The 15,210-nt window shown below is 34.7% G+C and overlaps 1 protein-coding gene across 1 annotated transcript in view; it reads right to left on the reverse strand.

Annotated features, from left to right (window-relative positions):
• Window positions 1–275: 275 nt before the first annotated feature.
• LOC140152938 (leucine-rich repeat-containing protein 57-like) overlaps window positions 276–15,210 on the reverse strand; it is a 111,434-nt gene continuing 96,499 nt past the window's right edge. Inside the window, exons 4-5 of the mRNA XM_072175490.1 lie at window positions 6,977–7,162; window positions 276–5,180 (exon numbers count right to left, since the gene is read on the reverse strand). Coding sequence (XP_072031591.1) covers window positions 5,139–5,180; window positions 6,977–7,162 — 228 coding nt within the window. The 3' untranslated portion in view covers window positions 276–5,138. The remainder of the gene's footprint in view (window positions 5,181–6,976; window positions 7,163–15,210) is intronic.

The raw sequence follows: 15,210 nt of genomic DNA on the forward strand, positions 1-15,210 counted from the left end.
ATTATGACGAAAAGTGTTCTAGAAATTTGCAGACAACTTCAACAATAATGACTGCCATGCATATTGTACTGTTGCTGATGTGATTGTTAACAAGATGAAAGCCAAGTCTTTCCTGCACACATTAGTCAGCGATAATACAGAACATAGAAGACAACCTGAATGCACACATTAAATCTTAATCTATTGCAGCTGAGGGTAATCTTTCTGTGAAGTCATCCAACAGACTTTAGTTAACTCTATATACAAGCGTTTGTATCTGAACAGATTTACCTCTACATATGTGGCTGGACGCGGCGAATGAGCCGTAAACTCGGCAAACTTCATTTCGAGCTACAGGTGAAAATATATGCAAATCTCGTATTTTGGTGAAGTTGAGATTTTTGCAGATTTTAAATGTTTAAGCTTTCTTCTAAACACATACAAAGTTTTATTTTAAAGAAATAAGTGGAAATATGAAATAATCTACATTTTCTGAGGCCCGTCTGATGAATGATCATTATGCTTCCATAACTTTGAACACGTTTTGCTCAGTTTCGCGTTTTGATTCATGACAACCTATAACAAGCCATAACTTCGCTTCTGATTGTCATATGAAGTTCATTGAGGTGTCATTTTAATCCCTGAAACATGCTCTTTGCAAATATGCAAAAATGTAAAAATGACCAGAGGGGGACTTTACGGCTTATTCGAGGTGTCCAGGCACATATGTGACATGATCTAATCCAACCAGGCCAAAGGACCAAATTCTAAAAATTGAGCTGCTATTATGTAGAGTGCAAACCTGTATTAAAATAGGAACATTAAGCTATTTTTGAGCTGGTGTAGCTGTGAAATCTCACCGGACTCCATTATGTTTTCTCTGCACTGACTGTCTTCACTGTCTACAGTGAGTGAGTGGGGAAGCATTTACTGGTGTGCTCCCAATATGTGTGTTTAGATGGTAGCCTACTTGTGAAAGTAACCTACTTACGACTCAACAATTACATTACGCCACTTGCGAGTGTGTGTCCACACGGCACTTGCTTACGACTATTCCCTTACAAGTAAGCATGTTGTTCACTGGTAAATAATCACAAGTAAGCTCGTAAGTAGTTACTTGTGAGTGTTTTCATGGTCATATCACTACTGTCACATTTACTTTCGAAAGTAGTTACTAATGATTTACTTGCGATCATCTGAACAAGCATATTATCAACTTACTCACTGATCAAACATGATATGTAACATTAAAAAAATGCAGTGACTTATAGTATGCTATGCACAGGCACAATGCCTACACATTGATCCACAAGCCTCAGCACACTTTACAGGTTGTCGCTGACCAATACGGCCCCATATCATTCCATAAATCATTTTACACCAAATCAGGGACTTTGCAGCTTAGGAGCACACACCAAGACATTTTGTACAGGTTACAATGAGACAATTAGCAGTAAGTTCCTTGTCCAAGGGAATTTCAAGCGAAACTCAATTTTTCCACAAAAGCGTAATGAACCACCGACAGTGTTCGAACCCGCAACCTCTCGCACCATAGTCGAACACCTTATCGATTGAGCCAACTTGACTGCTACATCCCATGCATACTTGGTTTCAAAGTTATGAAATTTAAAACAAAGTCAATTTTCTTTTTGCCTGCAACTCAATTTCACAATTGCAGCCTTTGGCTTGATTGGATCAAATCATGCTACAATATATTTTAAAGTTAATGATTCAGACCATGATGCATGGACATTAAGTTCTGATTTAAATTTGATGGAAAATTGTAAAATATGTTCCATTTGAAGACTCTAACAATGATGCTCCATATAATGTCTGGACCATGAGTCAAATATTGAGCTTTATGGTCATTTTTGTGAAACAGAGATTCATTATGTCTCTTTACTTACATGTATTTCTTTTAAATCTGTGTTTAAGGATAGATCAATGCCTTGTTCAGAAAGCACATGATCAAAATGTACCAAAATGTAATCAATCGGTGAGTTCTCAATTATATATACTCTCTTTTTATCTCAAGACTGGACAGATTACATCTTACTGGAAAATGATCTCTTTTTAAAATCTGGCCACAAATACAATACATATATAATTGTATTGATGGTACCTAGAGATCATCCTACAGGTTGTCTCAAGCTAGACTTAACTAGCTTCCAGAAAAGAGCGATCCTCTCTGGCTATGGTAGATGCGCACACCCTGTCAATCAGAGACATAGGTTCCTTTGTGACCCTTCATGAGTACTCAACGAAGCTTTGATGCATTATCAACCAATCAGATTACGGGCCTGTTGTTATGACCGTGGGACGCTTGAACTAGCCAATAGGGACCCCACTTCTGTGTTTACGAAGCAGAGGCTGTTCTTCAATCTCTGCAAGTAAGTGTAGTGAGCACACAAACAATGTCTTAGCTATCCACAGGCCTGCCCATCATTTTGGAAAGACAATTTGCGTCTGGAACTGGAAGAGTTAATACCGTTGTAATAATTAGCAGATGCTGAATTATATTTATAGTTGTTGAAATAAATTTTAGGTTCAAAATTACAATTAAGATGAGTCAAGTGTATACATAGTTATGCTGAAAAGAAAACTTAATTACTGATTACTATCATACAACATGTATTATGTTGACATTTTTGTCAAAATATCAGAAGTTGAAAACATCATTGAGATCCATATCAATAGTGAAAAACATCTATATTGCTAAAAATATAGATAATCCATTGATTCTCCAGTTTGGATTGAATGCCTTTGGCAGTATTAATTATATAAAACACTTATTCTTGGAATTGAGAATAAAATGAATCATAAATAGACTAATTCAAAAATAATCTTGAATAATTATTATGTAACTATTATATTAACCTTTTTACATTAATTACTTTGGTGAATTGTAATCTATTCGAGTTTGAAGATATATAATACCAGATCTTTGTATTAGATATGTAACATGTTTAACCACTGAATATTATTGGAATGGTAAAGAGAAAAATATATAGAGATTCTGTCGTCAAAAATCAAGACCAACTACTTAATTAGCAGCAAAATTTTTGAAGTGATGGCTGTCGAAGTCACCCCTTTTCAATGCATCTGTACAACTAAATTCCCTCAATTGTCTAAAGAAAATTAACATCCAAACTTTCCAGCTTTCAAGGATTATGATGAATTCTTCCTGGAAAGTCTCCAAACCCCAAATTTTGAGTTCATATCCCCATTCAGGGGTCTGGCCTGCTTTTGTGAACTCCTGTTACAAGGTCAAATTTGGAAAGGAATTGAATGAAAACACCCCTCTTCCTTTGTGTGCGTGTATTAAACACCCCTGGTTTTTGAAAAATCATGAATATTTGAAGCATAAAAATACACCCCTTTTTTTCAGGAGATCACAATTATTTTTCATTCAGCCCCTTTTTAAACAAAATACAAAGCACAATAAATACACTTGGTAAAGCTAAGCAAATACAATGTTAAAAATTGTCTTACCATGCATACACTTACTCAAAATTTTTTTTGTGGCCTGAAATTCCACAATGCTCTTATTTGTCCTTCTCTGTGCAATAAGATTTGGTACATGCACTTTGCCTTTTTCTGTGCAATCCACCAATTTCATGCCAAATTTCAGCAAAATATAGGGTTTGGTTTTTCAGTTTACTTTCTGCCATTTTGCTCACAAAATATGATCAGGCAACCTTAATGAAAAACTTGCACAAGCACTGTTCTTCAAACCTGTGGTGTCTTCAAAACTCTGCGAAATTAATCATTTTCCATTGAATTCCCCGCAAAATTGACTAGTTTCTGCAAAAAATGGCGTATCATTCTCCGTGCAATTTGACAAGTTTTTCCACACAATTTACTATTTTTTACCATGCAAATCTTTGGGCCCTGCTCAAAACTAAGATCGTACAATTATAAGCAGACAAGACTTGGAAAAATTCGAGACCATGATTTCTAGCAAAGATATTGCCCACAAAATATTCATGCTTACACATGGGATGGTCTCCCATACCTTACCAAAAAGCAGTCCTGCAATATCTGTGAAGAACCACTGGATTATGAAGAGTCGTATAGTGTATTGATGAATAGAGGAAACTGCACATATACTTTGATCAGCTCATAATCGGCGGGAATTGTTAGGCTTTTACCACTACGCCGAAAAGTAGAGCAACGTTAAGAGTGACGAAGTTGACCTATCTGGTCTATATTGTGCGTGCTAAATAAAGTAGACAAAGTATAGGACTTCAATTAATACTTTTTGATGCTTCTGGCAAGATGTCATAAGGCATTTCTTAAATGAAATATATTGATATTAATCTGCGATGTTATAAGGCCCGCCCATTACGAGCTGATCAAACTATAGTTCATCCCTCTGTTCTTCCCCGCAGTTTCACAGAATGTAATGTGTACAGGAATAGAGTATAGTTCATCTGTCTAGTCTTGGTAAAATCTTTACTGTTTTATTAGCAGTTTCATTACCTGAGCCTTTACTATCATGACCACTGCTGCTGTCTTGTAGTTAATATCGAGTGAAATAAAATCATTGTCAACATTGACAATTTTAGCACCATTGTTTTTGTCAAACAATATCCTTGTTAACCATCTTTCTTATAAGTCACATTGCATAATGTATATCATGATTGGTTTCATTGTACAATCAAAATTAATGTCACAATTCTTTATTACAAAACAATTTCAGAGTTCAGGTGCAAAGTGCAATATATACCATGTGCTGCCTTGTATCAATTATTAATTTTCATACATATTGTTAATAATTTCAAGGGTTCTGAATGAAATATTAGTACAAATTACAAAAGGCAGCCTTATATTTTACATTTTGCATCTGAACTGGTCAATCATACTCAAGTTGTAAACCTGTAAGCCTGCAATTGAAGCGTAATGATGCAGTATTGTCCGCTATTCACAAAACGTGATTGGTTAAAAGTTTTGGAACATGGTGCCAAAACTCTTCCGAGTAAACATACAGATGAGTAAAACAAACAAGTTTTAGTATAAACCATTGATGATTGAACAACTGATGGATTGGTGTTAGTTGTGATGGAATGAAGGTACCTGGCTGAGCCAACCTGCTGGCATTCCTGATATCAAACAGGTAGTTACAGGTAGTGGTAGGCATGCAATCCACCAATGCATCATCAGTACATCTTCTTCCTTGCAGCTGTGTATCTTTCCATATACTGAAAATTGGCAGAAACAAAACATGGTAAGTTATTTTTATAAATTTAAAATCCAATTTTCTGCAATCTCTGACATAAATAACACACACACACATATTCTGCAAGATTTTTGATGCACCCTCTTTGTACATTCTGATGTTAATGACTGTGGGCTTCAGAAGCAGTATCCAAGTATGAAAGAGTTCCATTTCTGAACATAGTTCAGGTAAGACAGAAATGATTCAATCTTTGTAAAAAACCCTTGCCCCATATTTAGATTTTACTTAAAACCAAACATTTGTAAATCAGTTCAATTTCTAGCTTCAACAATGATGCATTGAAAAGGAAAAGGAATCTTAGGTGATGAAAAAAACCCCTACAGGTGGATGCAGCTTTCATGTTGACTCGATCACATGGGGTTTTTTCAGTCAAAATAAATCTACTTCTTTCCCAAAACAGCTGATTTTACATGCATATAGCAATATCCTTCATATTCAATCCACTTTTGGTCAAAAAACGACTGATTTTACATGCATACATCAAATTAAAATAAAATCTCCAAACAGAAAATCTGGGTCAGTCGGACCCGTAGGACATGGTTTCTTTTTTATCACCTTAAAGTTAAATTGTTTTAATTTATCCAATTCCATTATTGCACAGCAACATACAAACAAAAAACACACATAATGTAAAATCACCAGTTCAGCTTCAATATCCTTATAAAGGTATTCAGGTGTAAATTAAACAGGTAACCAGAGTAACACCTAACTAGGACCTACTTTTATTATTTGAATACCTGTTAAAAGAACAGGAACCTTACATGTAGCAACAGCTCTCAAATAACAAAGGTGAGAAAACAGGAAGTTCTTGGAATACCTGACTCTTCCTGTTACCTAACTATTAGTGATATGCAACCTTGTCTGGTAAACAAAACTATTGTGGCTAATAAACAGGGAAATAATTGTGACTAATTAGACTTTCAATAGGTGTCAGTATAGCCATTAAATCAGTTATGAGTGATTTATTTCTGATAGGGGAAAATCTACAAAATTTGGATTCTGGTTGTAGTTACAATGTTGACTAGGTTTCCTTTTATATATCCTTGAGTACTAAAAACAAAAACATTTTCTGTGAAGCATAGCACATGACTACTATATGTGCATCTGGAATGTATTTCACTTTCCATGGCAATCAAGCAGTCAAAACACATATCCTCTATATTATTTCCTCAAATGGAAGTTTAAATATCCTGATAATGAAAGATTTTTTCAAATCCAGTGCAATTTTTTTTGTTTTACCTACCGAATGATGAAAGAACTTAAAAGTTGGTGCACTTCTCATGTTGAGAGTAATCCCGGTTTCTTGTTCGAATAGAAACTTGTTGATATGATTTGTTTTAAATTCAATATTAATAGTATCTAATAATTATGAATAATAGTATCTTGTTTATATACCTTTATTGGTGCTTTCTTTCTTTTATTTTAAAGAACTTGCATAACTCATACCTGCCAACCCTAAAACCTCACAAATAGGGACAAATGGGAGAAAAAAACTGAAAATAGGGCCATTCCTGAATTTCCTATACCTTACTGTAGTCATATTTTTGCAAAAATAGGGACACATGGTAAAATCGCTCTTTTTTATGCTATTTGTTTCTGTAAAAATAGGGACAGTCCCTGCAGGTATGATAACTGCAAACTAAGCACCTGGGATGCTAATTTAGGTTGAATACATAGTAAACCTATGGGCTCGAGCCCCAAAGTCACCCCCTGGCCATACACATGATTCACCCATGTATGCTATGCACTCTCTTTTACCTTCTCATATCCTTCATAATCATGAAATTGTTTCATCTCAAACAAATTGCCATCTACAGCCAGGAGAGATAGTTTTGAATCAGTGAGGATCTTGGGTGAGATGGAGGCGAGTTGAAGGCAGTTTTCTTGTACCCTCAGCACCTTGAGTCTTGGACACTGAGCGATGGACTCCGATAAACTGGATATCTGTAGAATGTAAAGAAACAAATAAAAAAGGGACATTACATAAGGAGTCTGATATGGTCATTTTCTTGTTATTGGAAATGAAACAACATGAAAACAATTGAGAGGATAAAATATGACAAGAAAAAAGTTTTAACAAGTATGCAATCATTTTATTGCTTAGATTGTTGATTCACAAGTAGTGAGTGTGGCAGTGGTTAGATTACTTGCTTCCAGTGCATGAGATCCCTGGAGATCCTTGGCAGTAGCTTCTTGCTGGTGGTATCGACTTAGAAAAACACAACACAAGTTTGAATTTAATGGTAACACTTTATAGATCAAATTTCAATGCTTCCTATGTTACATTTAGACGTGCATAAATGAACCACAAGAGTAGTCAGTCATTTGGAGGGTATGTAAAGCCACAGGTCCAATGTATATGAAGAGTATTATTAATACATGTACACATTCACTGCAGTCAATTTTGAAAAGAGTAGGGTGAAAACAGGCCAATGGATACTAATTTCTATCTCTTTATTTTCTAATTTATTTATTTTTTGGCATTTTGTTTGATAACTCTTTTGAAAGTAAAATGTTTTGCAACGTCCTTGTAAACATAGTATTGTGTGCAAAATAATATGCGCAGGACGGTTAGCAGTATACTAAATTTGTAAAAGGAACTCTGCAAAACATTTTATTTGTCCTTAAATGATTCAGATTATATGGTGCATGTTAAACCTAGGCCTACATATCCCACTTCTAACATAAGCTTTCAGTATATCCCAAAAATAGACGACTGAAACACCCACCTATAACACTGTGAAATGGAGGACAAATGTAAAAGTATTCTGTGACTAACTATTCCTGTCTACTTCTCCAAAACAACATCAACAAACTTGTGACTGTTTTCATTTGAAATTAAGCATTAAATTGACAACAAAAGGATTGATAAAGAAATTGATAAGAATACAGTTTTAACACATGTACACAATTATTTAGCTTTAATTGTTGAGATTTTGTCTGAATAGGTTCTGTTTTGGCGATATATTATTTTAAACGAGACGAGTGAACCAAGACGTATCTACCAAGCCGTGTGATTTATCCTGGTACCTCGCCACCTAAAATATTTAGCGAGTCCTATTCCCAAAGTTCTTTATTAGAGTTCTGATAAATCAGAACAAATGGAAAACAGAACAAAACATAACTTCTGCCTGTGTTCTGTTTGTTTGTAATTTTGTTTCACATTTTGTTTGTGAAAACCAAAGTTGCTGGTCTTAAATGGTGCAATATGGTATATGTCCCACTTCTGACACAAGCTGTCTGTAGGCCTATAGTTCTAAAATAGAAGATTGAAACACCTACCCACAACACTGTGAATAATATTAATAATATTGAATTAAATTACTTATATATAATACACAAAACAATAATAAAAGATACTGAGAGATCGTGGCACTGAACAGGGAATAAAGCAGCTAAAATTATGATCACCTATTGGCCCTTTAGAAAGGCAAGTTAATAAAGAAATTGAAGAAAATACACTAAAAGATGGGCTTTGTTTTGGGCTTTTTGCTGAATGTACATTCAAAATAGCCTATACTTCAGGTGGAAATAAAGCTTAATTTTGCAAACCTGCATTTTCTGTGTTTTCCGTTTTCTACTCCTATATTCTGTGACTTTTTTCCATTTTCCGTTAAACGGTAAACTTGCCATTTTACAAAAAACATAATTGTTCACTCATCCATACATAATTGTCTACATAAAATAATAATTAAAAAATATGACACACCTAAGCTAAATGGATACATGTAAACAAGAACAAATTTTGGCAATGGAAAATGAACAACAAATAATGGAAAAAGCCAAGAGCAAATAACAAAACGGATGGGTATGTTCCATGGCCAAACTCCAATGTTCACATTTGTACTCGTAAAAAGTAAACAAAATATCATGCATGATGCGAATGTTATTACATAAGATAAATTAAAGGAAGGTGGCCTGGTATATTTGGAAAATGGAATTCTTTAAAACTTTTGTATAACATATAATGTTGTCTCTTTGATGATATCTTCGTAAATATACCGATTTGGAATGCCTAATTTCAATATGTTAATGAGAAAAATAGGATCTTGATATCCATGCATTTCGATGGTGTAAAGTGGAGGATGAGGCTATCAATCAGGTTACCCACCTTCAATCATTATTAAATGGACAAAAAGACACTACAACAAGTGGGATTTCTACCATGCAATACACTTACTACAAAAGTATTCATATTAAACAATATGAATTTTTTTTTGAAACTCCACAGATTTTGAGCAGTTTGTAGAAATTTATAGGGCAAGAGTGACTTAACCATTACTAATATCTCTTTTTGATTCCGTAAACAAAAATTCCCTAAACAAACTTGTGACAGTAGGTGTGTGCGCATGAGAAGCAAGCACCTGGAGGAAACTCAAAGGATCAGAAGAACCCAAAAGGCTCAGTTGGGGATTTTGCTGAAGTGAACATACTAAGAGGTTTGATACTCCCATGGGAAACTCAGAGGTAAAGGCTACCTCTAACCCCCAAAATATACAGGGGGTCTTATTGAACCTCAAATTGCACTTGGAGGAAACTTAAGAGGTTTGTACCCGCAGGTTTGTGCTGACCGCAGACAAGTTGGGGGGTTTCATTCAGAGGTTCACTGTGTGATTTGTGCATAGTATTTGGTTAATTCCTACATATCAAGCCCCCCGATATCAAGCACATGTTAGCCATTTAAGGGATGTTTCTGTTGGCTAAACCCAGGGGAAACAACCATGTGGACACAACTTGGAGTGACTTAGGAATTCACTTGTACATTTGGAGGCTCAAACCTTTGAAGAGTGCACCACACTCCACAAATGCATTATAATGAAACAGGGATAAAAAGAATTTATCGAGGCTGACGTCATCTGTCAATCAAACTCGAGCACCGTTTGTTTACAAGTGTCATGATGATGACTTGCTGAACGTGGCGGTATAACCGGGCGCCTAATTGTTAATTTTGCACCTTCAAACATACCAACCATCTCAAAAGTTAGGTCTTTATAGTAGGAAGCTTTCTTTCGTGAAGGCACCATGTCAACAATGCCTAGAAAAGTTGCTTTTTGCCCTGTAAAAGTACGTTATTTTTCGCCATTTTCTGCTATTCCTTTTCTCTGATAGACAACCAGATAAATCGGCCTTCCTTTTACATGCTATTTTAACCTGTGTAAACCAATTAAGGATCGTAATTGACAGTGACATCAGACGCAATAAATTATTTTTATCTCTGTCTTTCATTATAAATACCCTATATGTTACTGTGTAAAAAAATGGCAGCCATTCAAATGCAATTTTCTTACCTATAATTTAATACAGTATAATATTATTAATTGCTTCAAATGTACATTTTCTTTAAATAGCAAAATCTAAGCTAAAACTTTGAGATATAACATGGGATTGATGTTTTAATTGCCCATGCCTGAATCCATGTACTATATTATTGAGCAAATTTGTATCTCTAAAAGCCTCAAAACTTTTCAGATTACACAAAGAAGATAATTTCAACTCAAATAGTCATGGAACATGCTCATATTTATTGTGATTTGATAAAAAAAATCTGCATCAAAACACCTATTTTAAAAGAATGTAATTTTTCTCAATTTGACCAGGGCAATTGCTGCCAATTTCAACAGGCTCAATTGTATTCAAATAGTCTGCTAGGTTATCTAGTGTTGTGGACTATATGATGCTCCTCTGAACAGTGACAGTTTTAGTTTACAACAGTCATCACTTACACATGCAAAGGAAGTAATTCATAACTTCAGGTAGTAATAAAAACCACATTGCAACATTTGTGTGGAATGATTACGACATCAGACCTTGGGCCCACTGGTCTGATGTAGGGTGGGGAAATATAAGGATCTGGGGGAAGTAAGTTAATGTCATAAAAATGAACTATTACACATGAGACTTGGGTTAGGTGACTACAAGATTGTGGGATAACTGCGTCATAAAGATAATTATAACAAATGACATATAATCAAATATTAATCAATTAAACTAAATGACAATTATTAATTAATAACAAACAACAACTACTAATTAATTGAAACAAATGACAACTATAAATCAATCAACACAATGTTATCTGTTAGTCAACCTAAATATGTTTGTCCGGTACGGTGTTAAAAATCATAATTATGTTACACTAAATATCGTTGTATTTATTTATTTATTTGGTTGCTTAAATCTGACCTTAGACTTTCATTTATTATCTATGACATTGACATCTTCTTTTTCAATTCACTCATGACTTAATAATTATTACCGCCCATTTATCTGCTTATTTAAAATCATCATTTTCAAAGAATACCTTGACAACGCAGACAGGGATTCAGTCATGAACGATGTCTGTGTCCTTGGTGTACAAAATTGAATAACAACTAATTAACTTTGGATTAGCTGTAATACTAATAATAGTTTGCTGATTTCACTTTCAATACAGAAATACTTTATATTCCGAAGTTAATCAGTACCTTCAAATGATTCTATTTAATTTCCTAGAGCCTTGACCATTCTTAACAACTTCCATTTAGAATAAAGTACCCATATTAAATAAGAAATTATTAGATTGTGAAAGGACACAAGAACATATGTGATGCGATCAAACAAAATCAGTCGGAACTCGGAAATATTATATTTTCAGTTTCTTATAGGATAGTAAACAGCATTTAAAGCTGCATTTTGCAAAAAAACCTATTGAAATTAAACAACCAATTCCAACGATATGAGCAATTAAAGAGTTTCCAAAACAGGAGAAAACAAAAGGAAATATTTTCTATGTTTGGCTATATCTCAAAATCAATATGTCCCAGTTCCGCCTGATTTTGCTTGATCGCATCACATATACATTATATATCCTTATATATTTAATGGAAGTTATATTTACTCTTCATAATATTAATTATTTTGTCACATGACCATATTTGACTTGTATCTCATTTGATGGGCAGATAACAACCGATAACATCAATGAAATGAGATAAATGTTTGTGATTACTGAAAAAGGTCCCAAAGGTCCACATTTTACTATTTTCCCAATAAAAAGGTCCAAAAGTGGGACAAAAATGACAGAAGGTCCACCTTTTGGTGATAAGGTGTTCAAAAAATCCATGCAAGCACAATCTTTCTTTGAATGAGGTCCACTGTGTGGTAGTCCCACATCTCCAAAACAGTCCTGCGTACGGGCCTGAATATTCCAATGAAATATAGCACACTATCCTTTGAATGTTACATACGATTTTCTTTGTTGGACATTTAACACCTTGCACACAGTTGTTTGAAATGAGGAGAAGCTTTGTGCTTTTAACTGCCTTTTGTCTGTAGGCCCTTTTAAGGTTGTATTGCTTATTTTAAAATGTTACATTGGGCAAATGTTAGGGACTGGACACATCAAGGGTAAACATAACTGTTACTATCTTCAGTAGATAGCAAAATCATCTTTATGTACATTTGAAGAGTGTACAATATGGTATCAAACTTTAATTCCACGGTGCATGCACAGTAATACGGAATAGAATTTCCTGTTGCTAACTATAATGTTACGCATACATGGGTGAGTTTGGGGAGAGTAAGTGATTGGAGTTTAAATGAGTGTTCTTTTTTTAATTTTTTATGTTAAATGAGAAGTGTTCAAAGAAAGTTGATTTATTACTATTGGATAGGTTTAGTTACTAACCATAGGCAGTCTATTCAGGATTCCAAATACATGATGCTGCTGATTATTACCAGAGTCAGATTTTCGTGTTATTTTTATGACTGTGAGTCAGGGTGGTTAAATGCAATTTTTTATAATTTTTGGAAAAAGTTTTTTTCTTACATTTATCCTGAATTACACTGTTCAACACCTTATCCATCATACATTCGCTATTTATATTTCACTACAATTCAACATTGATAGGGGAAAGGGATATCCATAAATTACAAAGCACATGCTAAAAGTGATCCAACAATCTTGTCCCGGATTGTAGGGTTTTGTAAGTTCATACAAAAGTCCAAAGTGTACTAATGAGGTTATTGAGGGGTGGGTGCTTAGGTTTATTGACCAGTGCGTATCAGCCAATAATCGGCTGTTAGACTTAATCAAGGCTTTCATACTTATCGATCTCATTGAACCCACTTGTCTATTTATGTTATTTGTTTATCTGTTTGTTTGTTTATCTAATTGGTTCATTGACCACAGGCTAGACAGGGCATGGTAAAATTTACACAATGCTACAATAATGCATGTTAGGTCTATAATTGTTCAGCAAGAGAAAATGCTACAATACTGGCTCCAGCCACTGGAGCCCACAACACATCTAGATGTGCATCTTGAATATATCAGATGGCACTGAGCTGGTACCACAATACCCAAACCCTGAAATCGAACCACATGTCATTTTTGTAGCAGTTATTCTAAAGTCATCGCGAAGAAGTTGTCAGACTGAAAGCGAACATCATTCAAAGAATGGATTTATCAGAACATCAACATATCCTAACTTCATGTATTTTGCACAAACAAATCAGAATATAAAACATTAAGGAAAGTCCACTGGCTAGGGGTTATACGGGTAGCACAAATTTTAAAAATGTTAAAAATGCAAGTTTTTTCAATGCACCCTAAAAAACATCCATGGGCAAGCCATGCTGCACCACGTCCGACCGACCGTGTACCCTGGTCCCGACCGTGTCTTTTTTTTTTCTTTTTTTAAAATTTGTGTTGAATGTGCTAGTAAAACAGTGGTTAGTATAAATTTTAAGAAAGAAAATGTAAATAAAATGAACAGTATAACATGCAGAACAATCTCAAGAGTTAAACTAGTAAAGTGCTGTGTGTTTTGACTTATTTACCAGTCTTCAAATTGTCAGTTTCAAGTGCAATATCTGTAAAAAAAAAAAAATCCGACCTACCGACCCAACTGTTTCATAAGCCTCTATGGACAAACAAACTTTTTTTTTTTTTTGCCTAACAGAAGGCAAAGGGAAATGAACTTGAAACTTTGATAAATGACCAGTTGCATGGATGCTAGCTCAATATATCAACTATTTTCAACTATGAGGGCAGTATTACACATTAGAAGAAGACCCCAAAATGAAATTTCTACACTGAAAAAAAAGTATTACTTTTGTGACTTTTTCCTGCAACTTTAGCCATTTTAGACATACATTTGTACTGTCCTGGTAACATTTTGTCCGGGGGGGGGGGGGGGTCGCTCTCACACAAAAGTGCTACTTACCTACGTCTGATAACCTTTGAAATGCAACCTAAAATGGCGTATCACAGGTGATCAATCTCAGTGGCATAATACTACAAAAACTACCTAAATGGCATATAGTTAAATTACAAGCATTTATTCTATTACTTTCAACAATTCAAGATAGAGAGAAGCCATATGTACATAGAAAACACTACTTTTCTTACACAAAACATTTTTAGTCTATTTCTCCATTCCTTTTATACTTTCAACCCTAAATGTCTCTGCTTTTGACTGTCAGGTACACCTTTAAGTGTGTTGCCTTTTCAACAGCAACCCTTCTTGAAAAAGCTGGTGATGCCACCCTATGCTGATACCATTTTCAATATTTTTTTGCATAGCAAGTCACATATTAAGTGACCCCAGGAATTTTGTACCCACAAAAGTGGACCTTTTGGTATATGAGAGGGGGGATGACTGCATCACACTCTGCATCATCATCACCCTGGCTATGGGTGTGGTTGACGTCTGGTACGGTAGTAACATAAAGCCATACCCGATAAAAGCTTATTCCAGGGTCTGAATAAAGTATAACCATTAACTCTCGTAACCAAGACTAAATATTTCAGGAAAAAATGTGTGACAAAATTTTATAATGCCAACATAATTGCATGTTCACAAAAAGTACAGTTACCTCAACAATTCCGTAATTAAATTTTGTCCATCTTCAGCCACACAGACGTTACATATACCAATTAAGATGGTAAAAAATGAGCATGATACGTGTCTGCCCCCCTGGTCTCGAAAATGTACTTACAAATGGAACCC

This window comes from Amphiura filiformis, chromosome 5, assembly GCF_039555335.1.
Source record: "Amphiura filiformis chromosome 5, Afil_fr2py, whole genome shotgun sequence".
Taxonomy (NCBI): domain Eukaryota; kingdom Metazoa; phylum Echinodermata; class Ophiuroidea; order Amphilepidida; family Amphiuridae; genus Amphiura; species Amphiura filiformis.